Raw genomic sequence first — 17,170 nt, forward strand, 5'->3', positions numbered from 1 at the left:
CACTTTCCTTTCCACCCACCAACGTTCCCTTTCTGACCATTGCCCCCCATTGATAACACGTCACCCGTCTACCTCGAGGCTCAACGCCAACGTTCTTTGACCACCGTCCCCGTTGTCAACAGACCACGCCTCTGTACCGTATCACTCTGTAGACATCAGTCATCCAATCTTCCCACCTGGGTCGACATCCATGATGTCCTCCTCTCCGAACCCAGCGGACATCAAGGTCGTCGCTCCAGCGGTTGAATCGGCGGACCAATCGCTGACCACTGAGGTCAACACCAAGTGAGTCGCGGGCTGTGTCTTCCTTCCCATACGGCGGACCTTCCCTGACACCTCCATAGGCCCATCGCCATTGCGCATCACACGCCTGACACTACTCTGTCTGGATCCCCCCTCCCCCACATCGAGTGCTCTCCCGGCGAGCATCCCCCTTCATCCATGGCATCCTCTACCCCTTATTCTGTCAAATCCAACTCCTCAATCAAGATCGTGGATGACCCGTTCCACACGCCTGGCAACACCGAGTCTTCGGGTGACGTCTCCTTCACAACTCCCTCCACGGGGCCCGACTCTACCTCCTCGACCTCTTTGGAGATCTTCCTCGGACCCCAGCCACTGTCATACATTCACCATCGCCGCCGCCTTCTTGCCGCGGAGATGGAGGCCTCCCCGAGCCGCCAGAAACCGGGTGACATTGGCTCACTCCCTCTTCCTAAGCACTCGAACCCTCTCGCTGCCATTAACCATTCCGACGAGAGTGAGGAGACTCCACGTGCTCTTCCCGCGGCGCCGACTTCCAAGCCCGAGGACATTAGCATCCTATCCAAGTGGCGGCAGGAGCAGCTGAAGAAGGCCAAGCCTATCCGTCCTGTTGCGGGAGCTCGCGAGCGTCCCATTCCCCTTCTTCACGGGCCTCTTTCGCTCCCGTACGCGAGGAACCCGAGGTAAGTACCTCTCCAGTCGTGCCACCTTGCTAACATCTTCTCCAGTGGCGTCGATGCAACTGTGTCAGACCAGAATGCCTACATGGCGAACGTCTTCGGTGTCCGTGCGGTGGAATCGGCCGACGAGAAGCCCGAGAAGAAGTTGTCGAAGCACCTGCGCGAACCCAACCCTTCTGGCTCGCGCAACGTGTCGTCTTCTAGCTACCACTCTGTCTCCTCAGGCATGATGAGCGACAGCAGCATCGCCGCCGGGGCCACGAGGCGCCCGCTCATCATCCGTGACTATCACCAAATCATTGGGATCAAGAAGGAAGGTGCCCCTCGCCTTGTGGCACAGGTCAACAGTGGCGAGATTCCGTCCTCGTTTCTTCCTCATGACGTGAGTCACCTCGGTCTCTACTCCTTCGTTCTAACGTATCCCCCCCAGGCCCACAACCAGCAAACTATGCAGCACCTCGACCTTCACTCCCACCTTGGAGTCGGGTATCCCTATGCTCATGACTACATCCAACAGGTCCCAGTGATGCCGTCACCTGACTACGCCATCCACTCGGCGAGCGGTGCCATGTGGCAGCTTCCCCAGGATGGGCTCGGCGTCCCGGGGTTCCCTTACTCTCCTCTCCAGCTCGTTGACCCCAACACCAAGACTGTGTACAGTGTCCAAATCCCGAGCAACATCAACTCCATTGAGTCAAAGGCAGCCTACAGCCATCAGTACCCACATCTCTCTGCCAGCAAGGCGGAAGCTAGCATCAACTGGCGCAACAAGGTTCCCAACAACACACCGGCCAAGTACCCCCACGGCTCCCCCCAGTCCAAGGTGATGAAGCCATCCGTCACTGCCTCGCCAATGGCTGCTGGTGGTGGTCTCGCTGAAGTCCTCACTGTGGATCACCTGTACAAGCGCTTTGGTCAGCACGCAGTAAGTCGAATTGGATAGCCGTCGCTGATCCCACAAGCTCAAGCCGCGTAACGAGAACATCTCGCACCTCCCTCTCAAGCCGTACATGACGGACAAGGCCTCCGAGGGCCCCGTCCATGTTGAGCCCACCAAGCCAGCCGAATCTCCAGTGAAGACACTTCGCGATGTCAGTCGCAAGGTCAACCTCCCAGAGGAATCCCCGACCAAGGCTGTGTCGAGGCGCAAGGGTCGCGGCTCGGGGTCGTCGCGGAACTCGACTGGCAACGGGCGCGCCAAGGGCACACCTGGTGCCGGCAAGTTCCTCAAGCACAGTGCCACGGACGACGAGGGCACGCCCTCCAAGACCGTGACCTCTGACAGCCACTCCGTCACATCGTCCCCCAAGCCGTCCAGGTCCGGTCGCCACAACAACGGCCGTCGCCACCCTGTGGCCGTTTGAGGTCTCGCAAGACACGAACACTGCTCAATGACCTCAATGAACCACCAGCATGAAGTTTAACGAACCAGTTCTAGCCCCACCGTGTATTATGTTTCTCGGCCCACCAGTCATCACAACGACTATACCATTGACGTTCCACCGTCCCCGCAACGCGCAACCATCCAGCGACCACGAAGATCCGATTCCATCCCTATGGCCGCCACTACACTCCTTCGTGTTCCACGGATATGAATATAGCATTTACGGATGTGGCGTGGAGCAGAGCTTCACTTTCGCTTCCAAGGGCATTCCTGGCAACTGACGGAGCGCTACCCACTGACCAATGGTTGCTTACAGCATCGGGGATCCAGAGGTCGGACATCCATCCCCGTACGCATTTGCACACTGCACTTGAGACGTCCCGGGAGGATCTCCTCGGATCACGGTTGCTTATCGTCACTCCCGCGCTGGTCGGGAGTAACCACCGCCACACGACGCCACAACCGGATCCTGGTCACGTCGTCTGTGCGTGCATGCGTGTGTGCACGCTCTTTTCTGGGTCAGCAATGACGTCTCCGTCACAGCCTCACGCCAAGCACGAGGAGCAAGAAGCCTCACAATGGCGCCCCACACGACGTGCCCTCCAGTACTCCACCTCGAGAGCATTACTCCGCCAGGAGAGAAGAGCAATGCACCCCGCGCACCCCGTGCACCCCGGGATATCGGGCACGTGGGTGGAGTCATCTTGGCACGCGCACCGCACCATGCGCCACAGTGATCACCCATTGTCGCTGGCCGCTGAGGCGCCTTGCCTTTGTCAAGGCAAACAATCAGGCGGGGGCGGTCAGCAAACCTGTGACTCCCCAGACATGCGGCTGGGCGTCAATGGCGTCTGTGCGAGTCGACATCTCCCCCAGTTGCCGCTGTAGCCGGACAACACCGGCGCCCAAAGCGCGGCGTAAGTGCCTTCCATCGCCTTCCCTCGTTGTCACTCAACCTTGGGGAGAGTACTAAAGGCTTGCGTTGTTGTTGCCTTCGTGCCTCCCTTCTTTCCCCAGCTCCCACCTCACGAAGTTCACCTTCTCCACTATCCACACTTGCATGACCACTTCGTCGCGCCACACGCGAACGACCGACTGGGTGGACGCGAATCAACACCTCTCGACAGCTTCCCATCGCCACCCACACCCCGCCACCACCGCCGCACCTCTGGGGTCAACCCGCCTGCTTCTTTCTTCCGCCAGCAAGACCAACCTGAAAGCCGGCGACAGCACCAGTCGCCACTCGACCAGCAGTCACGCCTACCACCGCGCCGAAGGACAACTCGCCGTGCCAACGACCGCACCAACAACCGGCGAGGCTGCCGAGCGTGGCGCTCGCCAAGGTCGGCAAGCGGGCCGAGCTGACGATCGGGGAAATCATGAGCGCCCGCCCTCGCGCCTGGGGCTCCCAGCTCGCGAATCGTCAAGCAACCCGAGCCAGCAAGGCTTGCGCCCGCGCGTGTCTTTCACCTCGCTGCGCACCAAGCAGTGTGATGTGGGGCCATCCAGCGGCACGGGGTCGGGCAGCTGCGACCCCAATGACCACAGGCACAGCTCGGGCAAGAGTGGCGAGGACGTCGTCGAGTTTGTCGGCCCGCCGCGCAACGAGCCAAACCACCGCAGGATCCAATCGGACCAGGTGCGCCCAGCCCTCCGCGCTCCACCGTCACCGCCGGTGGCGGGGCGTAGCATGCCGCCCCGCGCCAAGTCCCCTGCGAACACTCGGCCCAAGACGCCCACCGCTGGCATGACGTCTTCTGTGGCGGCACCTATTCGCGCGTTGCGTCCTGCGACCGCTCGCCCTGTGTCCGCACCTTCCGGCCAGAGCCACGGCCGCACTCAGGACAACCTCCTCCACCTCATCCACGCCTTCTTCGGACCAGACAGCCGTCCGATTTCAAGCCACAAGCGGCCGCCACAGCCAACCAGGCAGAGCCACCAGCCCAGCCCATACCCGCCGTACCCGCCAGCCAAGGAACTCCACCCGGCCGACAGGCTGTCCACCTACCTCCGTCTGGCGAACATTGAGGACTTCTCCTCTTGGCCCACGATCGTTCCCAACAGCAAGCGGCAATGGGCGGCCTCGCTCGTGCCAGGCCTCGGCGGGATGGGTGTCGAGTGGACCAAGCGCTTCAAGGCGGCAGAGATGGGACGGGCCGACGGGCGAGCCCTGCGGTCCTGGGACACAGGGCGCGACTGGAGCACTGGTATCCTCGAGCGTGAGTGAGTGTGAGTGTTGTCCCGGCTAACAGCTCAGATCTCGAGAGGCACATCTCGGACACGCCAGTTGAGGATTCACGCCGTGTGCGAAGCGAGAGGTGAGCGGGGTAAGAACTCACCGGTTTGGGAGGCTGACGTTTCAGCAAGTTCGCCCTCCATGCAGCAGGGTTCAGCGCGTCGCAGTGTTCAGACCCCATCGGGCCTGACCAGGGGCTGCTGAACTGGCTGAGGGGTAACGTGGGTTCGAAGGCTGTCACAGCGCTGACAGCCTCGACAGGTGCTGGAGACAGCCGTCTGCGCGCTGCACATGGTACGCAACAGCGCGCACCGGTTCAAGTTCAGCACCGTGTCCCCGGTGTGGCGCAAGCCCGGCGACCAAGACGCCGGCCCGCCCTCGACGCTGTGGGAGGGGTTCGGCGCGCTCGTCCTCCACAACACGCGCAACGATCACGACCGCGCCATGGTCGTGCTGGCGCGCCCGCCGAGTGTGATCAGCGGTGCAATGCTGGGGGAGTTCGCCAGGTCCGGCTCGCCAGACGGCTGGTCGCACTGGCCCGCCGAGCGGGCCACGACCGAGGCCGGCCAGGTGAACCTTCTCCAGGCGCAGGTGTACGACGACTGCCGTCACAGCCGCGTCTACTTCTTCGCCGTCACGACGGCCGAGTACTGGGTCTTTGGCCAATTCGTAGGTCGCGGTGGCCGCCTGCGCGAGACTGACATACCAGAACAAGGCGTACACGCGCTGCACGGTCAGCCCGGTCATCACACTGAGCTCACGCGAGCCCAACGTGATCCAGTGCCTCACGTCGTGGGTCGTGCGGTCGTATGACTACGTGAGTCGGCGCGGTGACGATGAGGGCTGACGGGCAGCGCTTGTGCGCTACCGACAAGCGCGCGAGCCAGCACCGCGTCGCGCCGTGACCTTGAAGCAGTCCTCGCCCATTCGTCCCGCCATCATCAATACCGGCTACATGCCGGTGCCGGCATTAGTGCCAGAGTCAATCTGCCGTGACCAGCCGTTAGCGACGTCGAAGAAACCCGGGTCGTGCGGGCTTCCGTTCCTGTCCTGCCAACTGAAGCAGGCCGACCCGATCCCTTGCCTCGAGCCGCCTTCGTCCCCGTTCCCGACCAACGCTGTTCGAATCCCGAGCGCGCCCCGCCCCGCCGCGTCAACACCAGTGCCCGTCTCTGCCCACGACGCTCCGCCCCACCCCCCCGACGTCAGTCCCCCGTAGCGGTCTGCTCCCCCCCAAACGCCTGCCCCCACCCTAATCGTCCAAGCGGATGTTGTACATGGCCATGCAGTGTCGTCTCTAGAAGCCCTTGGGGTTTTCGCGTAATGTCAACTGGTCGTCAGCGCGGCCTCTGCCGATCACGCACCTTGGTCCACTTGGGCACCTTGTGCACGCTCTTGCGCCAGTCGCGGCCCTTGGGGTCGAAGGTGGTGTACTTGTCGCGTGCGGGCATCTCGCTGGCCTTGGGGAGGGCGAGCGCGCGGTCCAAGTTCTTGAGCTGCACGCCCGACTCTGCGACGGCGGCGATGACATCGTCGACGCGCGCGAGGCGCTTGCGGAGGTTTGCCTTGCGCGTGGACGACAGGCGGAAGGGCGACTTCCTGCGGGCGTCAGTAGCGTTCTCGCAGGCGACAGCGCACGCACCACAAAAGTCCGCCCATGGACACGGACGAGGGCCGGAATGCGCCGAACATGTTTGCTGGTGTCGAGTTGCAAGTGCACAACAGTGATACCAGCACTGAAGGCAGCTCGACGTCTCTGCCCGACATTTGAGAAAATCGCGGGGGCAATGTCGCGTGGCGGCCACGCGGTTGCGGGGTCCCCGCGCCACCTCGCGCACCTCGCTGGTCAGACGAGCCCGAGGCAGGCTCGGCGCACCGGCGACGACGATGCATGCGCCTCGGCTGCCGAACGGAGGCCGGCCTCGGCACCGGGATGCAGCGCAGCTCTCTTCAGCGCAGCTTGGCCCGACTGTTCGGCCGGAGTGACAAAGCGGTGGGTGGGGGAGTGACGTGAGGTCGAGTCAGTCACATGTGAGTCGGGCCGCTCGGCACACGGCGGTGAGTGGTGAGGTGGGTGAGTCGTCCTGCCTGGGTGAGTAGCCTGCGTGAGTCCTCCTCCTTCCCCTGGGCCGCAGCTGGATGTCGCCGGACAAGCCGTGCGGGACGCAGGCCGTGCCGACCGCCTGCCTCCCTTCCCCCACCCCTTCGGGCCTACTATCGGGCGGTTAGTAATTTGGCTTGGCGGCAAGCTGAGCCGAGCGGATACTGGCCGAGTGTGCCGGCGCGTGGGGTATATCTACCCGAGGCGATAGCACGCCCCTCGTTATCGCGGATAAGGCAGTGTGAATAGTGTAGTGTACATAGTCATGGCTGGGCGTGGCAGTGAGGACTTGTTGTCTGTGGGCGGGGAGGTGGAGGGCAAGGAGCTCGTGGCCGACGCCGCCGCCGTCGCCGAGAGCGACAAGGCCCCCTCGCACGACCGCGACGCCGAGGCCACCCCCGCCCCCGCCCCCGCCTTCTCGCCCTCCCGCAAGTGGTCCCTCCTCCTCGTCTTCTCCTTCGCCATGTTTGTCGACAGTGAGTAGCCGCCGTGGCAGTGGCAGCTCACCCCAGTCTGGTTCTACGCCGCCTTCTACTTCTTCACGTACCCCATCTCGCTCGACCTCGGCATCGTCGTCGAGCAGCAGTCGTGGGTTATCGTGAGTGCGCTTCTGTGGCATGGTGACTCACGCAGACATCCTACGCCGCGACGTTCGCCGCCTTCCTCCTCTTCTGGGGCCGCTTCGCCGACCTGTACACGCCCAAGCTGACCTTTGTCACCGGCCTCGCGCTCCTCGGCACGCTGAGCCTGATCACCTCGTTCCTGGCCAACAAGTACGCCTTCTTCATCTTCCGCGCGCTCGCCGGCATCGCGGGCGCCATGCTCGTCCCCGCGTCGTACCGCCTCATCTCGTACGTCTTCGCCCCGCACGAGCTCGGCCGCGCCTTCACCCTCTTCAACATGTCGGGCTCGATCGCCAGCGCGACGGGCACCGTCATCGCCGGCTTCATAGAGCACATCCCCGGCACGGGGCAGATGACGGCCTGGCGCTGGTTTTTCCGCATCGTCGCGGCGCTCGTGCTCCCCGTCGCGGCTGTGTCCTTCTTCCTCGTCCCCGACCCGCGCGAGTACCAGCTCGTGCTTGAGGTGCCCGAGCCCGGGGCCGGGGCCAAGTGGCGCAGGCTCGACCTCGTCGGGTCCCTCACCATGCTCGCGGCGATTATCCTGCTCATCCTCGGCCTGACGTTTGGCGCGTCGTACGGGTTCAAGACGGCTGCGTTCCTCGTCCCCTTCCTCCTCTCGTTCGTCCTCTTCCCCGCCTTTTTCGTCTGGGAGGCCCGCCTCCCCGACGACGTGGCCATCCTGCCGTCCAAGACCTGGCGCATCCCAAACTTCACGGTGTGGATCGTCTTCGGACTGCAGGTGTATGCCTGGTGGAGCGTAAACTACCTCGCCCTGGTCGAGGTGTACGTCAACGTCCACCACGACAACCCCGTCATAGCCGCCGTCCGCCTCTTGCCGCAGGGCATCGCCATGTTCGTCGTGTCGATATGCCTCTCGACAAAGCCCGTCCTCCTGTCCAAGCCGCGCTGGAGTATCCTCGTCGGCATGTCCCTCGCCATCACGGGGTACGTCATGTTCTCCCAGTCGCGCACCCAGGTCGGCACAGACTACTGGCGCTTCGTGTTCCCCGGCGGCATCCTCGGCTGCGGCGGCATGACGATTGCGTTCGCGGCCAACTCGGTCGGCGTCATGACCTCGGTGCCCAAGGAAATGTCGGGGGTGGCCGGCGCCGTGCTCCAGGTGTCGTACCAGGTCGGCTCGGTCGTGTCCTTCTCCATCCAGGCGGGCATGTTCACTGTCAACCCGGGCAGCTTCTACAACTGGAGCAACGTCCAGGCGTCGTTCTACTTCCAGATCGGGTGGATGCTGCTGTGGACCATCGGCTTCTTTGTCTTTTACCGCTCGCCCCACAAGGAGGTCAGTAGTGAGGCTGATTCAGTAGAGCAGGCGCGGGTCGAGTAGGATAGATAGGATGCAGCAGGCAGCTGAAAGTGTGGTTGCAAGAGGTGCCGGAAGATGTCATCAGTAGGGTGGGTGGGTCAAAACACCAGGGGCGATGCAGATCTCTGCCGCCACCCGCCGCCGTCGTCACGGGGCGGCCACGGGACGGGCGCGCCGCGCCGCGGCGCGGGCAATGCACGCGCCGGACTGGGGTGGGTGGGTGGCCATCGGTCATCGACAACTCTTGACTCTATCACATGCGCGTCGACGGCGGCACAGACGATACCCCACGACCAGCAAGCACCACATTGCTCAGCCGAGGCGCAGACGTCACGACTCGCACGACTCGGCCATCCCAACGACCGCGTGCACAGGACAATCTCTGGTCGCCTGTTCGCGCGCCACTGGGGTGACCTGGTTGTGCCGTAGCCGCTGCCACAAGAGGAGCAAGCAGCAAGACGCGCAGTAGAAGGCTCATCGCTCGCAGGTCGTCCGTCACTCTGTCGTTCGCTCGCGCGACCGCTCGACGCCCGCCTGCACGCCTGCACGCACGCGCACATACACGAGTCGACTTCTCGCTCGCACCACGACTGCCATTCAAGCTCGCACAGTCCGTCACCAACTGTTGCCTTCTCCCACTCTCTCGCCTCGCTCAACCTTGCCCGTTAAAGACCAGACGCACCGCATTGCCGCGCCATCGCCCCGCCGTGCGACGCCCACTTCGCCACCGCGTCACATTGACGGGCGCCTTGAAATACAGCAACACACGGCGTATCCCCCCCCCCTCGACCCTCTCGTCTCGCGTCTCGACGGCAGGCATCGACTGATTGACCGTCGTCTCGCTGGCGGGACGGTCCACAGTCCCCTTCTCGTCTCGACCAGCGACTCTCCCCACCACACAGAAAGGAGATCGATGCCCATCGTTGCAGTGGAGGAGGTCGGCGGCACCAGGCCACCACCTGGTAACACCCCTCGACCCAGCCGTGAGTTGGCGCCTTCCGCCAGCATAGCCCATCCGCTGACTACCGCCGCAGCGCGGAAACGATTCTTCTCTATACTCAAATACAGCCTGTGGTGGGCCCAGGCCGTAGCCTGCCTGGTGCTTGTCATCCTCGCCGCTGTGCTGCGCTCGCCCACTCAGCCCCATAAGAAGCAGAACCAACCCACAGAGGATTGCCCCCATCCCCAACTATTCGAGGCATGGATAGGCGCAAACCTCAGCTTCATTACCACCGCGCTCTCGGCCTCTGCATGGTTAATGATCCGGCAGTACAGGGCGACGCTGCGGCAGCGTGCCGCGCGTGCGCCCGATGTCGAGCGTCCCCGTCTGGGACATGAAGCGGCCGCAGCTATACGGCGACGGCGGCGGCGGCGGCGGGCAGAGCTCCAGCATCAGCTCGAGCAACCCCGGCCGATGCCCCTCACCCGTGTCCGCTCATTACCAGACATGCACTCGATGCCGTCGGCTCGTCTCGCGCCAAGGGCCCCAGGATCAGCATCATCGCCGGCTCTCCACCTCTCCCCAATCGCGGCCATGTCGCCTGGCCCTTCGACTCCGGGGTCATCTTCGTCACCAACTGGCTCTACTGCAGCAGATGCAAGCACCCCGTCGTTGGCTCTTTCTCAGCTTTACCCCGACTTGTCCAAGCCTGAGGACGAGCCCACAGGCAGCCAACCACAGGGACTGGCACTCGGCCTTCCGGCAATAACGGCCCTACCTCCAGCCTTACTGCGGCCTCCGGAGCTGCCTACTCCCACGCCGGCGGCCAATCTTTCCACCCCGGCCTCGCCTCGCGTGGGCGATAGTCCGTTGTCGTCGAGCGCGACGTTTGGGCCATACCCTGCACCCTACGTCACGAACGCCGAGCGCCGTCAACGGAGAAGAGATCAATGGGTGATAGCCGTGGATAGACTGGCACACCGGTGAGTGTTGCAACAGACGGGAGGGCTGGCTGACGCAGATCAGCATCCAACCCTGGACGTTTACGGGCATGTTCATACTCTTCATCCTGGGCCACGTTCTACTCTTCCGCCCCTCCCCATCCTCACAGCACTCGTGCTACAAGGGGGCTCCACTCCTATGGTGGGGAGTGCTGGTGCCCATCGCCTACGTCTGGGCTATTGTCGCCTCCTACACACTCTTCTTCGTCCTGCTGTATACCATCGCGATTGTCATTGTGAGTGATCTCGTGGCGGCTCTCCCTGACGGGTGTGCAGACTATTCTCAGAATTGCGGGCATCATGGACATCCCAGAGTGGGACTTTGGTGCATCACAGCCTGCCCCTCTTTCCAATGTCGACCTGTTACAGTGCAAGCTCGTGTGCTATGTGCCCGACCCGAAAGAGGGCCCGCCGAGCCCCGACCCCGACGATGACCCCGACGACCCCGTTGAACTGCCGGGAACGCCTGTACCGATTGGGGAGATCGACCTGTCGCGACTGCCCAACCCGGCCGTAGTGCTACCTCCTCACCGAGCGTCGTGCGGCATATGCCAGGAGAACTTCACGTCTCCGCGCGAGGTGACTGGCCGCATCATGTACGATGCGCCGTCTCTGCGCCAGCTGCCGTGTGCGCACACCTTCCATGTAAGCGGAGCGGGAACCTTATGGAGAGCGTGCTGACCCCTCCTCCAGTGTGATTGCATCGACAGCTGGCTGCTGGAGCACTCAGGACGATGCCCCTACTGCAACAAGTCGATCAAGGAGATGCTGGCGGAGAAGAAGGCTGCGGAGAAGAAGGCTGCGACGGCGACGGCCACGACGGCGGCCTCGACGACGGCACTGGGCCCGAACGATGGTGCTGCTCCAGCTGCGACTGAGAGCGCTAGCACGCAAAGTTCTGACCCTCTACCCGCGCCCCCATCGGCGCCTGCTCTGCAAGCGGACGGAGCCGCGGCTGCACCTGCCACGGAGGAGGCAGCGCCGCCGGGGTCGCCGGCCCTGCCTGGCAAGTTCCCCAAGGGTTCATAGCTGCCCCACCTCATACATGTTGTACAACTACCCATTGAGAAACTAGTGACACTGTCTCTCTGCATGATCTGGCACTCGTCCCGGGGCGACGCCGACCACTTTGTTATCTAAGGGTGTGGGCGATTTGGCCGATCGGCGGCGCCGAGCGTCCGCCAGGCAGCCAGCCAGTGGCCGGCCGGTCATTCCGACGGCTGCGCTTTTGTTTGCCATCAGTGAGACTGCTTGGTCATGCCGACTGCTGCGGCATGCCGTCTGACGCCATCGTCACTCCTCGTGCATATATGTAGCCAGCGCGACGCAACCTCTAGCCCTCTCCACCACTGCATGCTCACCACAAAGTTCATCGGGTACACCGGCGTCCTGTGCATCGCTCTCGGAATCGCGCTCAGCCTCATCGCCGACCACAGCGCCGCCATTTCGTCCCTCTTCCGCCGTCTCTCGCCCCGCGCCTTCTCCTCCTCCTCCGCAGCAACCATGGCCGCGCAACGGGGCGCCGTCTACTTCCTCTCGCATGGGGTACGCTGCTTGAGCGACTGCGCTGACGCCAGGGCCCGCCCACCATGTTCCAGGCCGAGTCGGAGCCGTACAAGGCCTGGCAGCGGTACGGCAAGCTCGTCGAGGGCGCGCGGCCCCGCGGGCTCGTCGTCGTATCGGCTCACTGGGAGAACGACGCGCCGACGGCCGGCGTGATCAGTGCGTTGAGGCGTGGGACGCGCTGACTCCAGTCAACGAGGACACGACCAACCCCCTCGTCTACGACTTTTACGGCTTCCCCCCAGAGTTCTACAAGCAGCAGTTCCACTCGCACGGCGACGCCCAGCTCTTGGCAGACATCAAAACCGCGCTGGGCAAGGCTGGTGTCGACTACTCGACTGAGAAGCGCGGCCTCGACCACGGCGTGTGGGGTGGGTTGGCGCGCGGCGGCGGCGCTGACAGCAGTCCCCTTCCTCGTCGGGTTTGAGGGCAAGACCGACATCCCCGTCGTGCAGGTGTCGCTGCCGGGCGACTCGAGCCCCGTGAGCGCGGCGCGGCTAGGGCGCGCGCTGGCGTCGCTTCGGTGGGTATGCGGCCGCGTACATGCGAGCTGACGCCAGTGACGAGGGCTACGGGATCATGGGCACCGGACAGGCGGTGCACAACCTGCGCGATTTCAGTGGGTAGTGGTCGCGTGCATCACTGACGACGCCAGTGCAGCGACGCCCGACGACGTACGGCAAGCCGTTCCTCGCCGCCGTCGACGCGGCCGTCAAGTCCAACACGCCCGTAGACGACACGATCAACCTCTTCCGCCACCCCCTGTACCGCCAAGCGCACCCCACCCCCGAGCACCTGCTCCCAGTTGTGGTCGCTGCCGCCGCTGCGGACCCCGCGACCGACGACGTGAACGAAATCTACGTCGAGCCCGAGGGCGCGTTGGGCTGGGGCATGTGGTCGTGGACGCCAAAGGCCGCGGCTGCGTCATAGTAGTGGATGTGTAATAGGAATGTCACTGTATGGTGGAAAAATGGCGGTAATACCGTGGTCCCATTTGTTTATGCGGCACGTGCATTACGCGAGAGGGAAGGGGGAGCGGGGTTCGGTTGGTGCTGTTCCTGCCGACCCGTACGTTTGACCAACCGCCTTCCTTGAACAGCAGCAGCAGCAGCTCTTGGCCTGTCAGACATCACGAGCAGCATTGCCGCGCTCGCTCCGCCGACGCCGACGCCGACACTGACGCCGACAGACGCAGAGTCGGAAACAAGTCGTCGATCTCATCACATCCCCCGCCCCGCCTCTCCGCCGATCCACTCCATCACCCCCATCTCCCCTCCCCCACCCCCGGACGGCCCAAGCTCCTCACCATGAAGTTTGGGCAGTACCTCAACGACAATGCGACGCCCGAGTGGAAGCGCGCCTACATCGACTACCGGGCATGCAAGAAGCAGATCAAGCGCATCACGGCGCGCCTCGAGCAGAACGACCCCGAGGCCGACGAGGACGGTAACCGCTCGAGCTCGGGCGACGACGACCACGGCCCGTCAAAGGCCAAGGGGGCCAGGCCGCCGTCTACCCCCGGCGCGGCGTCCGTCCGAGCCGGCGGGAGCGGCGCCGCCGCGTCCCCAAACACGGGGGGTGCCGTGCCGCCCGCGCCAGACGCCAAGCTCGCGCCGACAGGCGACAAGCTGAGCCCCGTGTCGACGCGCTCCACGCACCATACCCCCGCGTCGGGCCTCTCCAGCTCTGGCGTGAGTCGCGCGCCGTGACACCAGCTGACTTGCAGAAAAGCCCAGGCTACGGCGCGATGGGCACGAGCCCGCGCGGAATCGCGGGCGGCACCCCGCTGCCGCCGGCGCCGACCTTCCCCCCGCCGCTGCACCTCGGCGAGCCGGCGCTCCAGCACCCCGCGACGGCGACGGCACCGGAGCCAGCGCGTGACAAGCACCAGCAGCGGCTGAACAAGGGCGTTGCGGGCGCCGCGTCGCCAGGGAGGGTCAACTTCTCGCCCACCGTCCAGGCGTACCCCCCGACCGAGGTGGATATCGGGGAGAGCGGCCACGAGGGTCACGACGGCGCCTCGCACGCCGACACGGCGAGCACGGGAGACGCGCCGCACAAGCTTACCCGCTCCCCTGGCCGCATGAAGGCCAGCCCCCGCCCCAAGCGCAGCCCGTCGGCGCTCAACGCCGGCTTCAGCCCCCAGTTCCAGATCGTCAGCCCGCGGGTGCAGCCGAGTGCTGGGCTGTCGACGACCGGGATGAGCGACGCACCCAGTGGTGCCAAGAGCCTTCGTGAGTATCGCGTGGGCAAGAGCGTGCAAGGACGAAGGCGAGAGCAAGGGGCACCGTTGGCGCTGAAGATGGCAAGGGCGATGGGTGGCAAGGATCTGCTGGCTGGAGCGGAGGGTGGTGCGAGTGGAGGAGCGGCTATTGGCAAGCAACGGCGCTGACACTGCACAGGCTCGTTCAAACTCCCCTCGCCGCGCCTGCAGCCACGCATGGCGAACACGTTTGACGAGCTGTACGAGACTCTGGCGCCGGACGAGCAGGCCTTCTTCGACCTGTTGGACCACGAGCTCGACAAGGTCGAGTCGTTCTACCATTCACGCGAGCTCGAGGCGGTTCGCAAGGCCAACGAGCTCCGCAAGCAACTCAAGGAGCTGGCAGAGCACCGCCGCGTGTTCCACCGCGAGTACCCGCAGGGCACTACCGAGTGGGAGGCCGCCATGGGCCTGGCTATTCCGACCAGAACCAACCAGGCGATTGAGCGCGCAGTCGAATCGGCCCTCCACTTCCGCAATCCCTTCAAGCACCATGACGACGACGCCGACACGCCGGGGTCAGCCACGAGCAAGAGCGCGGCTGACACGGTGAACGGCAACGGCCACAGCGAGAACGGCAGCGGCAGGAAGTCGAGGGACGGAGACGACAGCGCCGTGAGGGCCACCGCCAGGCAGTACGACCCGGAGCGATACGGCAAGTACAAGCGGGACTTGCGCAATGCCATGCTCGAGTTCTACCGCCACCTCGAGCTGATCAAGAACTATCGCGTAGGTTGGCTCGCTGGAGCGCTGCTGACGACAGATTCTCAACCTCACGGGTTTCCGCAAGGCGCTCAAGAAGTTTGAGAAAGCGACCAAGATTGTCTGTCTCGAGCTCTACACCGATGACAGGATCGCCCCGTGCTCTTTTGCACGCGGTGAGGTGATCGAGGGGCTGATCAAGGAGACGGAGGAGCTGTTCACCGAGCACTTCGAGCACGGCGACGGCAAGCGCGCGCGCGACAGGCTCCGAAGGCAGGATGTCGACCACACGCACTACCTGACCATGCTGAGATCCGGCATCATGCTCGGCCTGGGCCTCCCGCCTGCCGTCCTCGCCATTGTCAAGAGTAGGTGCAAACTTACTGCGAACGCTCACCCCCAGCGTTCGACCCCGAGACCCGCAAAGCCATCCCTTCTTGGGACGCCCTGCTTACGATCTACTCGGCACTCTACCTCCCCGTCCTCTTCGCCATGCTATTCGAGCTCAACCTTGTTGCGTTTGTCGAGGCACGGATCAATTACGAGTTCGTCATGGAGCTGTCTCGCCCGACTCTGGACTTTAGGTCGTACTTTGAGGTGAGGCTGGCAGGAGACACGCGCTGACTCAGATGCCGACCTTCTTCTTCATGACTCTAAGCTACTGCTTCTTCTTCTCGTTCTACCGCGTGGCGACGCACAGCGTTGCGCCGACAACGTGGCCTGCAGCATGGCTTGTCTTCATCGTCGTCTTCTTCATCAATCCACTGCCGATCATTCGCCGGAGATCACGATACTGGTTCCTTCATGTCTTGTGGCGCGTCATCACACCGGGCTACTCTCGGGTCGAGGTGAGCTGTTTCATTGACACCATGAGCTGACGTCCAGTTCATTGCTTTCTTCATCGCAGACGAGCTCAACAGTCTGGTTTACACGATCCAGAACGTCTACTTCTTGTCCTGTGTCTGTGCGTAGCTCATTGTGATAACGACGTCAGCTGACATCTCAGACGGCAACCATTGGCCGGACAACGCCTACGCCGTCTGCCCTTCAGGCTCCTCGTGGCAGTACGCCCTCCTTGGCGCGCTGCCCCCACTCGTCCGTCTCATCCAGTGTCTGAAGCGTTACCACGACTCGGGTCTCCAGATCCACTTAGTAAACGTGAGCCATGCACACGCGCGCGTTCCTGGACGGCGCCACTGACACTCCTTAGGGTGGAAAGTACTGCAGCTCGATTCTATCAGGATGCCTCTTTATCTGGTGGCGCAGCCAGGGTATGTGGCGTGCAGAAAATACCCGACCATTGTGCTCACACATACCGCAGGTGAACGCCGAGCGCATGCTTCGTTCATCCTCTGGGTTATTTTCGCCACCGTGTCGTCGATCTACACGTCAGCCTGGGTGCGTGCGCGGTAGTCGCGGGTAGTATCGTGCTCACACTCCGCAGGACCTGGTCGTCGACTGGAGTCTCCTCCGACCGGGGTACAAACTCCTGCGCCCGGACCTTGGGTACTCACACCCGATTGTCTACTACTTTGCCATGGTCACCAACATTATCATCCGCTTCATCTGGGTGTGGTGAGTCGCCGTTGCGCACGTACAGAACGGCCCTGACTCCGCCCACAGGTACATCCCCACCCCTCGGAGTCTGCACCCGCGCGCCCGATCCTTCATGTTCGCGACGTTTGAGATGCTCCGCCGCTGGCAGTGGAACTTTTGTGAGTCGCCCTCTCCTGATGAGTGCTGACTCTGCCAAGTCCGTGTTGAGACCGAACACCTGGGTAACGCCGACGCGTACCGCGTCACGCGCGAGATTCCGCTGCCGTACCGCCGTGTCGATGACGAAGGCTCAGAGGACGATGGCGGCTCGTCAAGGAAGAGGGTCACGAGGCGCCTCAGCACCAACCCTATCGCCGTCAAGCTTCGGAAAATGAAGCACAGCCTTGTTGGCAGGGCCACGTCGGGACGCGGGCCAGACGCCCTGCCTGTTGGCGCCCGTGGCAACTTTGCCCAGCGCGAGTACGAGGCCCGTCGGCCGGGCGATGGCGACGACGGCGATAGCGAGCTCAGCGCAGTGTAGACGGAATTCAGCCGT

At 63.6% G+C, this 17,170-nt stretch overlaps 7 protein-coding genes across 7 annotated transcripts; 6 read left to right on the forward strand and 1 right to left on the reverse strand.

The window, feature by feature from the left end:
* Positions 1 to 441: 441 nt before the first annotated feature.
* Q8F55_000505 (uncharacterized protein) lies at positions 442 to 2,308 on the forward strand (the record flags this gene model as incomplete). Its single annotated transcript, XM_069349158.1, has 4 exons — positions 442 to 947; positions 993 to 1,326; positions 1,375 to 1,869; positions 1,907 to 2,308. The coding sequence occupies 4 exons, from the start codon at positions 442 to 444 to the stop codon at positions 2,306 to 2,308; spliced, it is 1,737 nt and encodes a 578-aa protein (XP_069212702.1).
* A 1,710-nt stretch (positions 2,309 to 4,018) lies between these two features.
* Positions 4,019 to 5,469, forward strand: Q8F55_000506 (uncharacterized protein; the record flags this gene model as incomplete). Its single annotated transcript, XM_069349159.1, has 6 exons — positions 4,019 to 4,547; positions 4,586 to 4,646; positions 4,692 to 4,785; positions 4,826 to 5,233; positions 5,274 to 5,381; positions 5,419 to 5,469. The coding sequence occupies 6 exons, from the start codon at positions 4,019 to 4,021 to the stop codon at positions 5,467 to 5,469; spliced, it is 1,251 nt and encodes a 416-aa protein (XP_069212703.1).
* Positions 5,470 to 5,861: 392 nt separating this feature from the next.
* On the reverse strand, positions 5,862 to 6,256 carry Q8F55_000507 (mitochondrial 54S ribosomal protein mL60; the record flags this gene model as incomplete). Its single annotated transcript, XM_069349160.1, has 3 exons — positions 5,862 to 5,894; positions 5,929 to 6,163; positions 6,207 to 6,256. 3 exons carry the CDS (start codon positions 6,254 to 6,256, stop codon positions 5,862 to 5,864), a joined length of 318 nt encoding a protein of 105 aa, XP_069212704.1.
* A 674-nt stretch (positions 6,257 to 6,930) lies between these two features.
* On the forward strand, positions 6,931 to 8,630 carry Q8F55_000508 (uncharacterized protein; the record flags this gene model as incomplete). The annotated part of the gene is made up of 3 exons (XM_069349161.1): positions 6,931 to 7,141; positions 7,178 to 7,263; positions 7,299 to 8,630. The coding sequence occupies 3 exons, from the start codon at positions 6,931 to 6,933 to the stop codon at positions 8,628 to 8,630; spliced, it is 1,629 nt and encodes a 542-aa protein (XP_069212705.1).
* Positions 8,631 to 10,600: 1,970 nt separating this feature from the next.
* Positions 10,601 to 11,579, forward strand: Q8F55_000509 (uncharacterized protein; the record flags this gene model as incomplete). Its single annotated transcript, XM_069349162.1, has 3 exons — positions 10,601 to 10,786; positions 10,827 to 11,195; positions 11,244 to 11,579. The coding sequence occupies 3 exons, from the start codon at positions 10,601 to 10,603 to the stop codon at positions 11,577 to 11,579; spliced, it is 891 nt and encodes a 296-aa protein (XP_069212706.1).
* Positions 11,580 to 11,903: 324 nt separating this feature from the next.
* Q8F55_000510 (uncharacterized protein) lies at positions 11,904 to 13,043 on the forward strand (the record flags this gene model as incomplete). The annotated part of the gene is made up of 6 exons (XM_069349163.1): positions 11,904 to 12,095; positions 12,128 to 12,272; positions 12,305 to 12,484; positions 12,519 to 12,636; positions 12,674 to 12,732; positions 12,769 to 13,043. The coding sequence occupies 6 exons, from the start codon at positions 11,904 to 11,906 to the stop codon at positions 13,041 to 13,043; spliced, it is 969 nt and encodes a 322-aa protein (XP_069212707.1).
* A 377-nt stretch (positions 13,044 to 13,420) lies between these two features.
* On the forward strand, positions 13,421 to 17,155 carry SYG1 (Xenotropic and polytropic retrovirus receptor 1; the record flags this gene model as incomplete). Its single annotated transcript, XM_069349164.1, has 13 exons — positions 13,421 to 13,804; positions 13,840 to 14,347; positions 14,516 to 15,105; positions 15,140 to 15,446; positions 15,482 to 15,675; positions 15,708 to 15,926; positions 15,964 to 16,042; positions 16,085 to 16,236; positions 16,289 to 16,349; positions 16,400 to 16,476; positions 16,523 to 16,653; positions 16,702 to 16,793; positions 16,833 to 17,155. 13 exons carry the CDS (start codon positions 13,421 to 13,423, stop codon positions 17,153 to 17,155), a joined length of 3,117 nt encoding a protein of 1,038 aa, XP_069212708.1.
* Between the last annotated feature and the right edge of the window lie 15 nt (positions 17,156 to 17,170).

The sequence above is a fragment of the Vanrija albida genome (genome assembly GCF_041260175.1).
Source record: "Vanrija albida strain AlHP1 chromosome Unknown contig_1, whole genome shotgun sequence".
Lineage (NCBI taxonomy): Eukaryota > Fungi > Basidiomycota > Tremellomycetes > Trichosporonales > Trichosporonaceae > Vanrija > Vanrija albida.